This window comes from Triturus cristatus, chromosome 8 (assembly GCF_964204655.1).
Source record: "Triturus cristatus chromosome 8, aTriCri1.1, whole genome shotgun sequence".
In the NCBI taxonomy this organism is placed as follows: Eukaryota; Metazoa; Chordata; class Amphibia; order Caudata; family Salamandridae; genus Triturus; species Triturus cristatus.
In genome coordinates this window covers 411,094,700-411,109,006 of record NC_140591.1, presented here as the reverse complement: position 1 = coordinate 411,109,006, position 14,307 = coordinate 411,094,700, and the positions used below count along the sequence as shown (strand labels likewise).

Below are 14,307 nucleotides of genomic sequence, written 5' to 3'. Positions count from 1 at the left end.
GCCGCTAAAGTGAAAGTAATTGCGGTAAAGCGCAGCGCCCGCGCACATGCACTGTCGCTCTAGGCTGGCCTGGTAGCACTTTTTGGAGCCCTCTCAATAAGTCTCGCCAGACCAGCGCATGCGCTGGGTCAGGCGAGACCTAAAAACAACCGGCTATCAAAGTCGTGGCTGGCGAGGAAAATTATACCTGCTGCGGCTCAGAATAGTGTGTGTAGGGTGAAGTTGGTCGACATGTTTTATGCCCTAATTCATCTAATACGATCTATGGCATTTCTTCAGGACCGGGAGATCCTCATCTACTCTAATGGGGGCGGTCAAGAATGTGGAACGAAAGATCGCGTCCCTTGCAATCTGGACCCGAATGGTAGTCCTGTGTCAAAGTGAAAGTGTGAAAGAAATAAAAGTCTAGCTTCTGGAAGACACCTAGAAGGGGAGAACGATATGACCTCAACCGACTTGTTCAGCGAAACTCTAAAGGAGGTCCTCCACGGCGTGAGACCTACCCACAGCCGGACATGCGCGGGGATAATTTTAGCGATCATTATTGGTGTGCCGAGTTACAGAATTATAAATCATGGTCCACAGCTCTGCCATTTCCAAAATGAGTACAACTGACGGTCCCTAACCAAACTTTCAATGTCGATGCATTAAGTTCCCGCAACTTTGATGTAACATTAAGCAGGGTGTGAAGTCGCACAGAACCACTCCGCTAATTAGATAAACACATGCATACATGCCAAGAAACCTGATTCAGGCAGGTAAGTCGTGATATTTTAAGCCCAAAATGGCTTTATTTTAGGTGTCTCCTGCCTAAAATCTCCTCCACTTCAATGCAAATGAAAGGGGAAAATCAATTCCCCCCGATTTTATTTTAATAAACATCTCCCTCTTGCCAGGTTCAAAATGCTGTCATGTATGCACGTGCGTGGAAGGTTCCAGCCTCGATGGTGTGTCCTTTGATGGTGCGTGAGGAGACTCGCACCTGCGATTTCTCCTGTTTTTAGTTGAACGTAATTATAAAGCAGTCCCAGAGGAGCAAAGTGGTGGGAAGAACTGTCAGGGTCGGGTGAGGGAGGATTAAAACCTTTACCACAGCTCAGCCCACTGAGGCGTCGCCTTTCATGTGGACACGAAACCTTTCTTCATCGTGTGTTTTTTCTCTCCCCAGGCTGAAGGAAATCCAGATGAGCGAGTATGACGCAACCACGTACGAGAGGTTCTCGGGAGCTGTCCGGCGGCAGGTGCAGTCACTGCGTGTGATCCTCGACAGCCTGCAGGTAATCCTCGAAGCGTCGCGAGCGCCGCCCCGCAGGTGGCGGCTTCGGGGCCTGTGGGGAGGGAGCAAGGATTAGGGAGGCGGGGCCGGGGACCAGGGTTCGGCCTCATGCTTGGTGTTGGCAAGCGCATCGAAACACGAACATAAGCCTGATGGCAACGGCATTGCAAGTCTTGCGATGGCAACATTTTGCAAGTGCTCCCCCGTTCCTTTTTTCATATTCTGTGTTGCATCGGCAATTATAACGTTCGGAAATATTTGCAAGTATGATTTCAAAGTCAGTTTTTTTAAACATATTTTTGCTGTCACTTGTAGGAAGGTGCTGTTTGATTTGTTTATTTTGCAATGTTTTCATTACTCTGCTCTGGTTTTAAGACTCTTTGAGGATTATACTAATGCATCACCAAGCCCTGGAAGCCCCCTGGAGTGTAAAGTGTCTTTTCTTTAAGCTCTTTAGCAGCAGCAGAGAGTATTAGAGGGTCCCTCCTTGAGGATCTGTGTCTTTCTAAATGGACTGAGAACACCTGGGTTGTCTCACTTACACCAAAGCTGCCCCAAGGGCTTCAAATATCCCGAAAATATTCCATTTATTGGATGTTCTGGTGCTCAGCTACTTCCAGTTCTTACAGAGACCTGGAATGGGAAGTTTGATTTTCTTTCAATTGTGTTAGTGACAATAATGACATAGCTGCCATGTTTTCAATTGGCTTATGTGTGACCTTCCCAAGTGTGCAGTCAACAGCTAACTTTCCTTTTAAACTGTTCTCTCATTTGTTACTTGACTAAGCTCAGTTATCAGCGCCAAGACACCCTCGGGTATACGCTGCGCTACATACATTTTTTAACATAACATAATGTTAAGGAACTCCAGCCCACCCGAAACCATCAAACACATGTGATGTGGATATTGGCTCATCAGACCTGATCCTGCGAGCCACAGAGTATCCACAAATGTAACCTGGGAGCCTTTCCTCGATCTTCCCAATCTCTCCCTCTTATTATCTCCCCTCCCTTGCCCATTCATGCCTCTTTTTGTTTCTCTCTCTCATTCCTAAACTCCTTGTTTCATCATTTCCTCGAGTTCAACCCCTGCTCCGTTTCTCTCTCCTCTTCTGCCCCTTCTTCACTTGTTTGTCCATTTCCCTTGTTCAGGCGTCCCCTCTCCTTTTGTTTATTCTCTCCTCTCACTCCCCTCTTAACTTTATTTCTCTCACTGTCTGTCGCCTCACTCCTCCGGTTGCCTTTACTCACTTTCTTCTATCTCTTCTCCGTTCTCTACATGTAAACCTTTATTGGGACAATTAATACAAATGTATACAATAACACAATGTGAAGGCGCAGTGCTGAAAGAGACAAATGTAAAATCAGTAGGAATGCAAATAATTTAAAATAATGCCTGCAGAATGATTTTGTACAGAGCGGGACTGCTTCTGATGAATACAGCGAGGACAAGCTTAGCCTCTATTGTGCAGGGATAGCCAGAAAGTTCATGGCATCGTGCACAGTTTTTAAGTTTTCCAAACCGGGCAAGGTCCATCAGTCTGTTAGTGCTTAGGCAATAAGTTCTGGACTCTTTTCAAGTGTAACTTCCGCGGTTTAAAAATCCTTGTCCGTTGTCTACCTCATTCTCTCTAACTCTTTTACCACCTCCCTTTCTCTCTTTCGCTCAGCTCTCCCAAAACCCTGGGTCTCTTCGTTTACTCACCTTCCACTCTCCTCGTCTCATCATCTCTCTACTCTCACGCTCCTCCTTTTATCCCTTCTTCTTCCTCTCACACCCTTCTTTCTCTCTCTCCTCCACTCTCCCAAATCCTGGGGACTCTTGTACATATGTAGTGTTCCTGCCGCTTTTCATTTAAGTGTGTGTCAGTTATTTAACATTTTGCTTCTAAACAATCCTCTATCATGTGTGACACATTAGTCTAGTTCTGGCTTTTTTTATTCCATCTCATGTTGCATTTTGGGACTCGTAGTTTCCAGAAGCGGCTGGCTTCCGGACGGTGGTGGTGGGGCTGCGGTGGGCAGGGGGAATAAAGGGAAAAAAGAACTTACCTGGAATGGCCAGCTGCCGCCTTTCCTCCATCCTCTTCATCTTCCTGTCTCCTGTCCCAGCTGGCAGCAGGAAGCACCCGGGCACACAGGCTCCCCTGAACCTATCACAACGTTGCACTGCAGCGTTGTGCTAGGTCTGAGCGTCGTGGTTCGGCGCTCACACTGGGACAGGGAGCCTGTGCATGTTCCTTACCAGGCTGTGTAATGCAGCTTGGTGGGGAACATGCAAAGTGCGCATGACTGTTCGGCGGGCTCAAGAGGGCCAGCTGAACAGTCATGAGCACTTAAAGAGTGAAAACCACTCCTCCATCTGCTCTGACCAGCCCCACCACTGACTGCAATAAGGAAAATAAAATGCTAATAATGTTACGTTATTAGCATTTTATTTTTCCTTTTGAGCAGTGAGACGATGCTCATCCGCCTTAGTGGAGGAGCCGCCACTATTCGTTTCACTTTTTGAGTTTCATTTAAAATGCCTAATCTGCAAGTGATGTTCGCCAAAAAGCTGTGCTGAGAACTGGCAAAAGGTGTCAAACATGACACAGTCACTTGGCACCAATGACAAGTGAAATACCTTACTTGAGTTTGTGAGGGAGGTTGCTGAGCTGATTGCCCTAAGGTGCTTGTGCGACTTCCCAGGGGACCCTTCTCAAATTCTGACAGTGACAGACCAGCTCTGATAATGTACTGCCTGTTTGGATATTATTATGGGGCCAGCTACTGGCGTTCTAGGTGCACAGACTGGGAAGTGGGGGCAGAAGGTGGCATGCTGAGTGGGAGAGAGGCAGCCCACACCCCCAGCAGAGAGACTGAGCAGCATGAACAATGTACATGTTCAGGAGTAACTGCTTCTAAGCGCTGCCATCAAAAACTGATGTGGGCCATCAAGTACTGATGTGGGCAGGGAAGCAGATCAATATATGCTCCCTCCTGGAGGGAGCAGCATAAATAGCTGCTCCTTCTGGATGGGAGCAATGCTGGCCCGCACCATGCAGGGAGCTGGCTGGGGCCACATTGTGTGAATGGTGGGCGCCTTGGGTAGGCACCGGGGCACCCACATTTTAATAATGCGGACTCTGGGGATGGGGATCACAAGGCCAAATTAGGCATGGCGAGGGGGCGCCTGCAGCTCTCTTTCCCTTTAAAACTAAAAAAAAAACGTGTTCCCACCAGTTTCCAAGCTGAAGGGCAGCTCAATTTACCAAAGTGACCCAAGCGAGTTTCCTGCCAATTTTGATGACGCGTTCTTGATGTAGAGAAATTTGAGGACATCGGCACCAAACAAAGAAGCACTTACTTCATATAATTAAGAGGAAGTGAACTTGTTTGGTATGGATTCAACTTCGTCTCCTGTCTCGTTGTCTTCTCTATATCAGGATTCATTTTGTCACTGATTTCTGTATGAAGACGCTCAAGAAACAATCACATTGCTAAAATTACCTGTACACAAGGTCGCTGGAGACATCATTTTGTGGTCCTTTACGCTGGTGTAGTGCAGAATATGCACTGGGCATTCACCAAATGAGGTAGCTTTTACTAATTAACCAGTAGAAAGTAATCCAGTTGGGTAGACATTTTATGCAAAACTGTGGACTCTTCTTGGATAAATATATAGGCGAGATTCAGGCCCTGATGCTCATTTCACAGAAAGCAAATCTCAAAGGGAAGCACTTACAAATATAAACATAGCAGGTGCCCGTCTTGAAGCTCCACTTCTGTAAAGGACAAATTATAATAACTTCTGGCACTTGGCCAAGGCAAAGCAAGTGTGTTGTCTCTACAGCTCCACGTTGAAAAACAATCTGAAATCCTTGATGGAGGTGAATGCATCGTTGATTTATTGGAGTGCAATCTCTTCTGTAGTGACTGAACAAGACAAGAGGGTTCTTTCTTCTCGTCTCCTAGTCTGAGAGCAGAGTCCATTGTTCTCCCTTTTAATTTCTACTGAGTATGCAAATGTGCAAAATCACCTACAAACTTTTCCCGTTTGACCCATCCCTTACATGTTAGTAGTATGCAACAGTGTTCCTGCCATTTTCCAGGCTGATTGACAGCTCAGCCTATCAAAGTTACCCACGCTCATTTCCCACTGATTTTGATGGTGGGTTCTTGATGCAGAGGAGTATGAGGACATTTCCACCAAACAAATAAGCACTTATTTATTATAATTAAGAGGAAGTACCCTTGTTTGGTAGAGATTCAACTCTTTGCCTCAAGGCTCATCGTCTTCTCTATACGTGGTTTCATTTTATCACTGATTTCTATCTGAAGACTCTCTAGGAACAATCACATTGTCAAAATTACACATACATAAGGTCACTGGAGACATTATCTTGTGTCCTTATACACAGCTCCAGTGTAGAGTATTTATATAGACAAAACCAAAGGTTAAAGTAATGTTATAGTTAGGTGGGATAAAAAGAGCTGTTTTGGTTTATAAAATAACTTTGAAATGCACTTACAAAAACAAAGGTTAAAGTGGCGTTCTAGTTAGATGAATGTGTCATGGACAATATTAACCTTTTGAACTAAAAGAAAAACAGAAATTCACCAGTTATAGTTAGCAGAGGAAGCTATAACTTGCACCCCTGCCATGCTTATAACTTCACATATTACATCACTTGCGACATGTTCAATGACATCATTTATGACATTACTGATGACATCTTAAATTACATTATTCATGACATCACTGATACTATAAAACCAAGCTTCTTTTGTATACATTACTCTATAAACTAGTATGGCATTAGAGGCCTGAAGGTAAGTACAAACTATCGAGTAGTAATAGGAAGCATCATTAATGCCATCACAGACACATTTTTCTTAGGTGTAGCAAGCATGTGTTATGTGCAACATTGACCCTATACCATACACTTGACAGGTAGCTTACTTCACATTAAGAATCAACCACAGATATTTGGGAAACCCTTATTGTACACAGTGATCTGATAGAGAATTCTAGCCGCAGATTCCTTAACGTAGAATTATCCCCAGGCGTGAGACTGGACCCGGAAAACTTTCTTTGACCCAGCATCTCTGCGCGCCGGGGGACGGTACCACGCGACTCCGCCCTGACGTCGTCCGCGGGCGTGACGTCAGCGAGGTCACATATGCCCCACCGCGGCGCGCTGACATCAGTTTCCTTCTTTTCCGCGTGCAACGTGGATCCGGATCATGTCTCTGTCCTGTTTTCAGGCCTTCTTTTCACACTTCTGCATGGTGGGACAGTGTACGAATGCCTTCGGGCTTTAAAGCGTGCTCGTCTTTTGCACGTTAGATGTCGGTGACGGACCCTCACCCAATTTGTATGTGGTGTTTGGGCGAGCACCATGATTCCACCGACTGCGACGCTTGCCAGCATCTGAAGCCTAAGTCCCGGCGGTAGCGCCGGATGAAGCTCCTCTCAGCTCGGTATTCCAGATCTGGGTCGTCCCCGCGTCCGTTCCCCGCAGAAGGGTCCAAGAATCACCGCTTCCGATTCCGTCGCTCGCCTATCGGTAAGTCTCTTAGCTTGTCTCCGAGGCCTGGTCCCCGCTCTGCGTAGGGCGCGGGTTCTCCACGGGACATGCGGTCTCATTCGTCGCCACCCTTCCTGCCGTTTCCTGGTGCCGGGGCGACTAGGGCCCAAATGGAGGCCTATGCTGCGGCTCTGCAGGCTTCCTTGGCCCCTCCTCCTCCTCTTCCTGGGACGTCCGCGGATCCCTTGCCACGTGCGGGGCCATCCGCAGCGTCGCCGGTGGCTCCGGTACCAACGGGTTCGGCTTCAGGCTTTGGAGGTGTGGTGTCGTCGGGGTGCGGCCCTACGGGGTTCCCCTCTTCAGCGCATGGCGCCTCTGCCTCACCGCAAACCCCCGAGGGGGTCCCTGTGGTGTCGCGGGAGGTCGCCGGGACTTGCGGCTTGCCCCCGAGTCCTCCTCGGTCTTCTGGGCAGGCGGCGGCCTTGCCAGAAGCCGAGCTGACGCTGCTCAGGCGCCGACGGCTGTGGATCCTGGCGGCGCCGCGGCTGCTGGCTAGGTCCGGGGCGTGTCCCCGGGTCCCTCTCGTCTCTCCACACAGGCGGCTGCTTCGTCGGAGGTGGAGTCGGCTCCTTTTCGGCGCCGTTCTTTCGCCGACCCAGAGCCAGCCCCGCTCCATTCTCCTAGGGTGCAAGTGGTGGACGAGGTCGTCCCGGCGTCCCCTCCGGCACCGGTCGATCTCACGCCGGCACCTGTGGCAGACTCCATGGCGCTGTGCCGGCGTTGGGTCGTTGACTCGTCTCCGGAGGCCCCCTTCTCCTTGGAGGTTCGTCAACTTTTTGTCTCTTCTTCCCCGGAGACGGGCCACCGCTTCGTGGCTTTTTCCCCGGTGTCTTCCAGGGAGGGCTCCTCGCCGTCCCCGCGGCCACGGCCTTCCCCAAAGGCACCTCAGGTCCCCCACTCGTCCGTCAATCTTCCACCATTCCGGGGCTGGCCTTTTCTTCCTCCAGCTGGATTCGGGGATGGCCGGCTTAGTTTACAGCCGTCGCCCACGGAGGAGTTGCTTTCCCCCCCACGACGCCCTACAGAGGCATGTGCGGCCTTTGCCTGGGCCATTTCCACAGCCGCTGGCATTTTGCACATGGGCGACCCTGCCACCCCATTTCCTACAACCATTTGTTGGAGGTTCTCCATCAGGGCTCTGGTGGACAGGAGCTGCTTCTTCCCTTCGAAGCTTCGCTCCATAATTCTCTTCTGGGGGCCGGGGGATGTCCTGCCACGGGGGATCTGGTGCCCCAGTCGCTCCTCCACCGTCCTGCTCGGCACGACCCAGTCTGCCTTTTGTCTCCACCCTTCTACTCAGGGCCCTCTTCTGCAGACTGCTTTTTCTTCCTTACCTTTGGTGTTGTTTCACCCGTCATGGGAGGCCCGATGGTTAGATTCCTGGGGGCGGAACCTCTTTGCTTCTTCTAGTGCTGCTTTGCAAGCGCTCAACACTCTTTGGGTGTTGGCCAGGGCAACTTCCAGCTTGTGGGATTCCGTGGAGTCCCTTCTGTCTTCTGCCTCTCCGGAAGGTGTTCATGCTGATCTGCGACGCCATGTGATGGATGGCCGGGAGCTGGCCGCGTTTATTCTTCGTTCGGCCCTGGATGTTTCTGATGCTCTTGGCCGCACAAAGGCAAGTTCAGTAGCTCTTCGTCGCCATGCTTCGCTGAGGGATAGCGTTTTCCCTGAGAATGTGAGGGAGCGTCTCGTTGACCTGCCCTTTGATGGGGTGCTTTTGTTTAACACCCATGTGGATGCTGCCATTCAGCGCCTCCTTGCGGGGCTCTGTCCTCCTCCCCCTCCGCAACTTGGCTTTGGGTCCTTAAATTGACCGTTTTGTGCTGTTGGCTGCTCGTACAGCCCCTTCGAATTTTGTGGTTCTTTGGTTGTGGTCCACCCATATGTGTCCTCAGGTTGGGCCTTCGGTGTGTTTTTTGATTGGCTGATTGTCAAGCCGTCTGTGGTTCTATCTGCAGGTCCTTTTTGTTCTGTCCTCTTCTGCGGGATTTTTTCCCTAAGAGGTGTTCCCATATTTTCTTGGGACGTATCATACCCTGCCTTTATGTTCTGGTCCTCTGCTGCAGGGTGTTTTTCCCCTAAGAGGTGTTCCCATGTTTTAGTGGGACGTATCATACCCTATGTGGGGTACCTGTAGCTATTGCATAGCTCTGTCCTGCACTGGGAAGGTTTGGTCGCCCCTTTTTCGGGTTCCCTGCCTTTCTTGGTGCCATTGTCTGCCTCTGGTGCGGTCTCTTGTACCTTGTCCGGGTGCAGCTTGCGCTGCTCTGGCTTCTGTCGTTCTCGGTGTTCCCTCCATCGCTTGACGGTTTGGCATGCTGTTGCGGTGTTGTTGCCTTTCCGCCTTCCTATCTGGCTTTTCGGCCTGGTCCTCTGTCTGGTGTTCTAAGGGGGCTAGGTTTCTCCTGGCTTTTCTGAGTTCTGGTTGACGGCTTGGGTCCGTCCTCCCGTGTCTTCCCCTTTTTTCTCTTTTGGCTGGTCCCACTTCTCTTCGTGGGTCGGTGTGTGTCTTTTGAATGATCCTCCTTTGGGGATTGTTCTGAATTTCCCTGGCCTCTGCCTGCGCCTGGCTTGTCCTGGGTGCACTGCTCCATGGTACTGTCAGCTGCCGGCTGCGCACGCCTGCTCATTCTGGTCTGCCGCCGTGGCCCTTATTGTGTTCCCCTTTGCCCTGGCCTCTTGTTCTGCTGGGGCTTTGCGCACCTGTGCCTTTCTTCTTAAGCCTGCATTTCTTGGCTGTGGAGCCGTTCCTGCCTTGCCTGCTTCCTTGCGGCTGATGCCTGTTCGGCTGTCCTCTGTCGCTGTGTATTTTCCTACGGCAGGCTCTGCCTCCGGTTCTTCCTCCTCTCCCTGGAGTTGGGGTCGTTCTTTCTTCCTGGGTGCTCCTCTGCGGCTGTCTGTCCCTAGGAGGGTTTGTGGCCGTTGTACCTTGAATGGGCTTGGGGTCTCCTAGTCTTCCCTTCGCCATGCTGGAGCCCTGTCTTTCTTCCTGCTGGGGAGGTTCTCTCGCAGGCGCAGAGATGCTGGGGCAAAGAAAGTTTTCCGGATCCAGTCTCACACCTCGGGATAATTCTACGTTAAGGAATCTGCGGCTAGAATCGTCTCTACCAGATACATTGTTACCGAAGGTAAGTAACTTGTACTTCAATATGTATACAACTGTTCAGAGAAAGCCAAGTTCCTCAAGATGCCCAACACCGGACATCCTTTATCTGTATCAAACACCTCACAGTCACCAAACCTACATTGAGAAATGAAGTTGATATGAGCAGAAAAGTCAGTACTGTAAACAGTGTTTATTCTATGGAGAGAGTTCACTTGCTACCACACTGTTTGTAGAAAGTGAAACTCTCATGAGAAATACACCACAGAGTAGGGAAAAGTATCTACTAAGAACAGACTATACTTTATGCAACACTTGTCAAAAAAAGACATTATTCGCTTAAAATAGCCAAGGTATGAAGGTGTGAAAGATCATACTACCTGCAGCCTTCATACTGTGGTGAAAACCCTACAGATAGCCCATCTTCTGAAGCAAAGCAAGCACATGTACATAGGTCAGAATGTTATGTAGAAATTGTTATGCTGAGACAATTGTGTCTAATAACTCAAGGATGCTTACAATACTTGGTATCTTTTACGAAGAATCTTTGCCCTGTTGGAAACTTTTTCTGGAGAGCCAAAGAACTTGTGTGGAACATACTGGACACAAGTTGTTTACTGTCACCTGTACACAGAGTTACTTTTCAAGACAAAGATTATAACATACTCAATACCTCTACACACCTACGATACATTAGGAGCACATGCGTTTTGTAAATGTTTACACCCATTAGCTGGACACAGGCTGTAGAATATTAGGTAGAACAGTAATATGGTTGTTACCCACCACTATGTAAACTATAAAACAAACTTAGACACTTATTGGATGATACCCAGGGACATATTATAATCATAGGGGAGGGGAGCACGTGGTCCCCATCCCAAAGCCCAAATGGGCTTTGATGACCCCATCCCCCGGGCCATATTTTAATTAAATGGGATGGCAGCATGTAGCTCCCCTCCCCAAGCCTTAAAAGGCCTGGCACCTATTACAGTAATTAATGGTGGGGGGCACGCAGCCCTCCCTCCCCAAGCCTATTGTGACACTGAGGACATTATCCCTTGGGCCAAATGTCATAAAAAAGGGGAGTGGGCGTGCAGGCCCACCGAGTCTTATTAGGCCTCGGGGACCCAACCCCAGGGCCCCTCTTCCTGTGCCATATTGGGCCCCAGTGATTCTATCCCCTGGGCCAAAAGGGGAGGGGGGCCACACAGCCTCCCTCCCCAAGCCTCATTAGGCACTGGGAACCCCATCCCCATGGGCGAAATTCCATAACTAAGGGGAGCGGGCATGCTCCCCGACCCTTCTTGGCCTCAGAAGAACCAATCCCCTAAGGCCTCAGGTGGGTGCCACAGTGCCCACCCGGGTAATCCACAGACCTCTTAGTAAGGGGATGTAGGGGGAGCCACAGGACCCTTGTGGCCCCAGTCAACCCTCTGCATAGTGTGGGAGCTGGCATTGCTCCTGCTCTAAGGGAGCTCACTCTGGGCGGGGCCAATGTCTGGTTCTCTGCCCGCAAGAGTGCAGGCAGTGAAACAGAAGTCTGCCCCCTCATGGCTGGGTTATGTTTTGATCACCTGCCAGGTGGGAGCAGACTTGCCTTTCCTGCACGCCGTCCTACAGGCAAGGAAAACATGCTTGCTCCTGTTTTGCGGGAGTTTTAAAAATGCTCACGTCAGGAGGGAGCTAACACATGTTTCTCTATCCCCATTAATGCGGGCAGGGAAACTACTCTCCCCAGGGCCTTTAAAGGCTCAGGTAGGGGGTCCAGGCAGGCCCCCACATCCCATCAACTTTATTTTACAGCCTCTGGAGATGAGGTCTCTCTGGGCTTTTAAGGCTTTTGAAATGGATCGCACAGACATCCTCCCCTTTATTGTAGTTTTCGGCCCAGGAGGAAAAGTTCCCTGAGGCCTATTAAGGCTCACCTTTTTTCCACACTTCCGTCCTGGGGTATGGGGTCCCCGAGGCCGCCATTCATCTGGGGAGAGGGCCGCGCACCTCCCTACATAATGTACACGCTCCCGGGGGATGGGATTCCCCGCCCCAAAATGGGCTTGGGGAGGGGCTCCCTACTGATGCCCCTAACCCCAAATATTTTTTTTTAAATGTCAGATTACCATTTTTTGGGGATTGCCACGATCCTGCAGGAGTCCTGTGGGATTGTGGCAAAATGGCTGTTTTTGATTTTTTACCTGGGGGAGGAAGGTATTCCTCTGGGTCCTCCTCATAGGGCCTAGGGGGACAGGGTAATGCTACCTTGCCCCTTTATATTATTATTTTTTTTTAACTTCAGGACAGGGGACTAAGTTGCCAAATCCTGTAATGGCTGCCAGTAATACTTTTCTAATGTCTTTGGCAGCCAGTCACAGCGCTCGCTCCTGTAGGAGTTTGACTTCTGTTGGCGTGGATTGGTCCAAAGGGAAAAAACCGCCATAGGCCAATCAGAATGCACAATTTTTGGAAGGGTGCTCCAACGAGACTCTTGAGGGACTCTCGCTGATCCAACCGTCCTGATATACAATTATTTTTTCTCGCCCCTCTGCTTGGCGGATCACCTGAAACCTTTTGTGCACAAACTAGGCAAAAAATAGCACTTATTTGGAAAGTTTCGTGAAGATTCGTCAAACAGTGCCAAAGTTATAAGCAAAAAAAAAAGGCATTCCCTATGGAAATACAATCCTAACTGTAATAAATATATATATATGGTTTCACTTACCTTACATATACCTATCATCCGTGGTAAAGGCTGCGTTGAAAAGGTGTGCTCGGTAAAGGCATTCTTGGTAATGCCATATAACCTGGGACCACTGCCTGCACTCAAAAAATATTTTGCTTAACATTCTCAAATGGGAAAGGGTACCAAGAGGACTCCTTCTCAGTGTGAATGGGTTACCGCTATAAGTTTAAAGTAGGTAAAAGATTAATGTCTTGATTGCAAAACTTTAATACATACCATTCTGATTTGGTATTTGGAAGGGATGTCCCTTCCAAACACTGAATCGGTATTTGGTAGCAAATACAAATTGTGATTTGATAACATGTTACAGAATCACACTACGCCTTTTGTACATTGGAAAAAGCTTTTTTGCAGTCATAAAAGGCCTGATTCTGCAAATCGGGCCGTTTGCAACCTCAAAAAAGCTTTGTACATCTGACCCTTAGTGTCTACTGTGTCAGTGTAGGTAGAGTTGGTTGGCAGTACCAGTGTGTACTATCAGTATCTGCAGAGTCAAGAGACTGGAAGTATCAGGATGTTGGCAATGTGATGGAGTAGTCAGGTCAAGGGGTAGATAGCATCAAGTTGAGAAGTGTGTGAGTGAACAGTGTTAGTCTGTGATGTCAGTGTTAGTGTTGTAAGCATGTGTGAGGATGGGTATTGTCAGGATAGAGATTGTTAGTAGGCAATGTCAGTATCTATTGTCAGAATCTGCAGCGTTGGAGTGGGAAGTGTTACAGTTGGGGGTGCGTCATTGAGTACTGTGCTAGTCAGGGTTGGCAGTGCTACTGTTTAGTGTCAATGGTGACATTGTAAGAGCAGATAGTGTTAAAGTAGGCAATGTCAGTGATCAGTGACATTGTACTTTATTAGGATCTACGGTGTTGGAACCTGACGTTTTGTGTCTACAGTGTCAGGGTAGATGGCGATGAGCAGGGGCTAGTGTCTGCATTGACTGTGTGCAGTTTGGCAATGTATGGTCTGCAGTGTCAGAGTGGGCAGTATCAGGGTATGCTGTGTCAGACACTACGTATCATGCTAGATCGTGTCAGCATATGGCGAGTCAGCCTGTGCAGAGATTTGATGGGGAGGGTCAGTGCTTGTAGTGCCAATGTGTTCAATGTCAGCATGTGGGGTGGCAGTGTGAATGTCAGGTTCTGAATGTTGAAGTGTCAGGTCAGTTTGCACAATGTCAGAATGCAGTGTTATGGTGGAAAGGCAAATAATACTTAGCTTGTTTGAATGGCACTCTATGCATAAGATCATCTAAGTACGTGGAGGAGTCATTGTGCAATGTCAATGTGGGCAGTGTTATGGCCTTTGGGGCTGTAACGTCTTTGTAGATTCACAGTATGCAATGTCGTAGTGTTAAATTGGCAGTGTCGAGATAAAGTGCCAGTAGCCACATTTTCAGAGCATACCAGCAGAAATTGTGGTTTGGGATGTATAGTAGTGCATGCATTGTAGTAGTTGGCTGTGTAGAGTAAGGCTGGACATGGGCAGTTTGTGGCATGTGGGCTAGAGGTGTTATGTGTTGTCATGAAAATTTGTAGAGCACACTATCACCCAGGAGGGTATCCTCGCGTTGAGCATCTACAAATCTAGACACACCTAGGGCCTAGTGGGACTAGTCAAA

At 49.0% G+C, this 14,307-nt stretch overlaps 1 protein-coding gene across 1 annotated transcript in view; it reads left to right on the top strand.

The window, feature by feature from the left end:
* The window catches only part of VWA8 (von Willebrand factor A domain containing 8), a 1,291,603-nt gene that overhangs the window by 1,189,066 nt on the left and 88,230 nt on the right, over positions 1–14,307 (top strand). Inside the window, exon 40 of the mRNA XM_085621802.1 lies at positions 1,169–1,277. Within this exon, the coding sequence (XP_085477928.1) occupies positions 1,169–1,277 (109 nt within the window). The remainder of the gene's footprint in view (positions 1–1,168; positions 1,278–14,307) is intronic.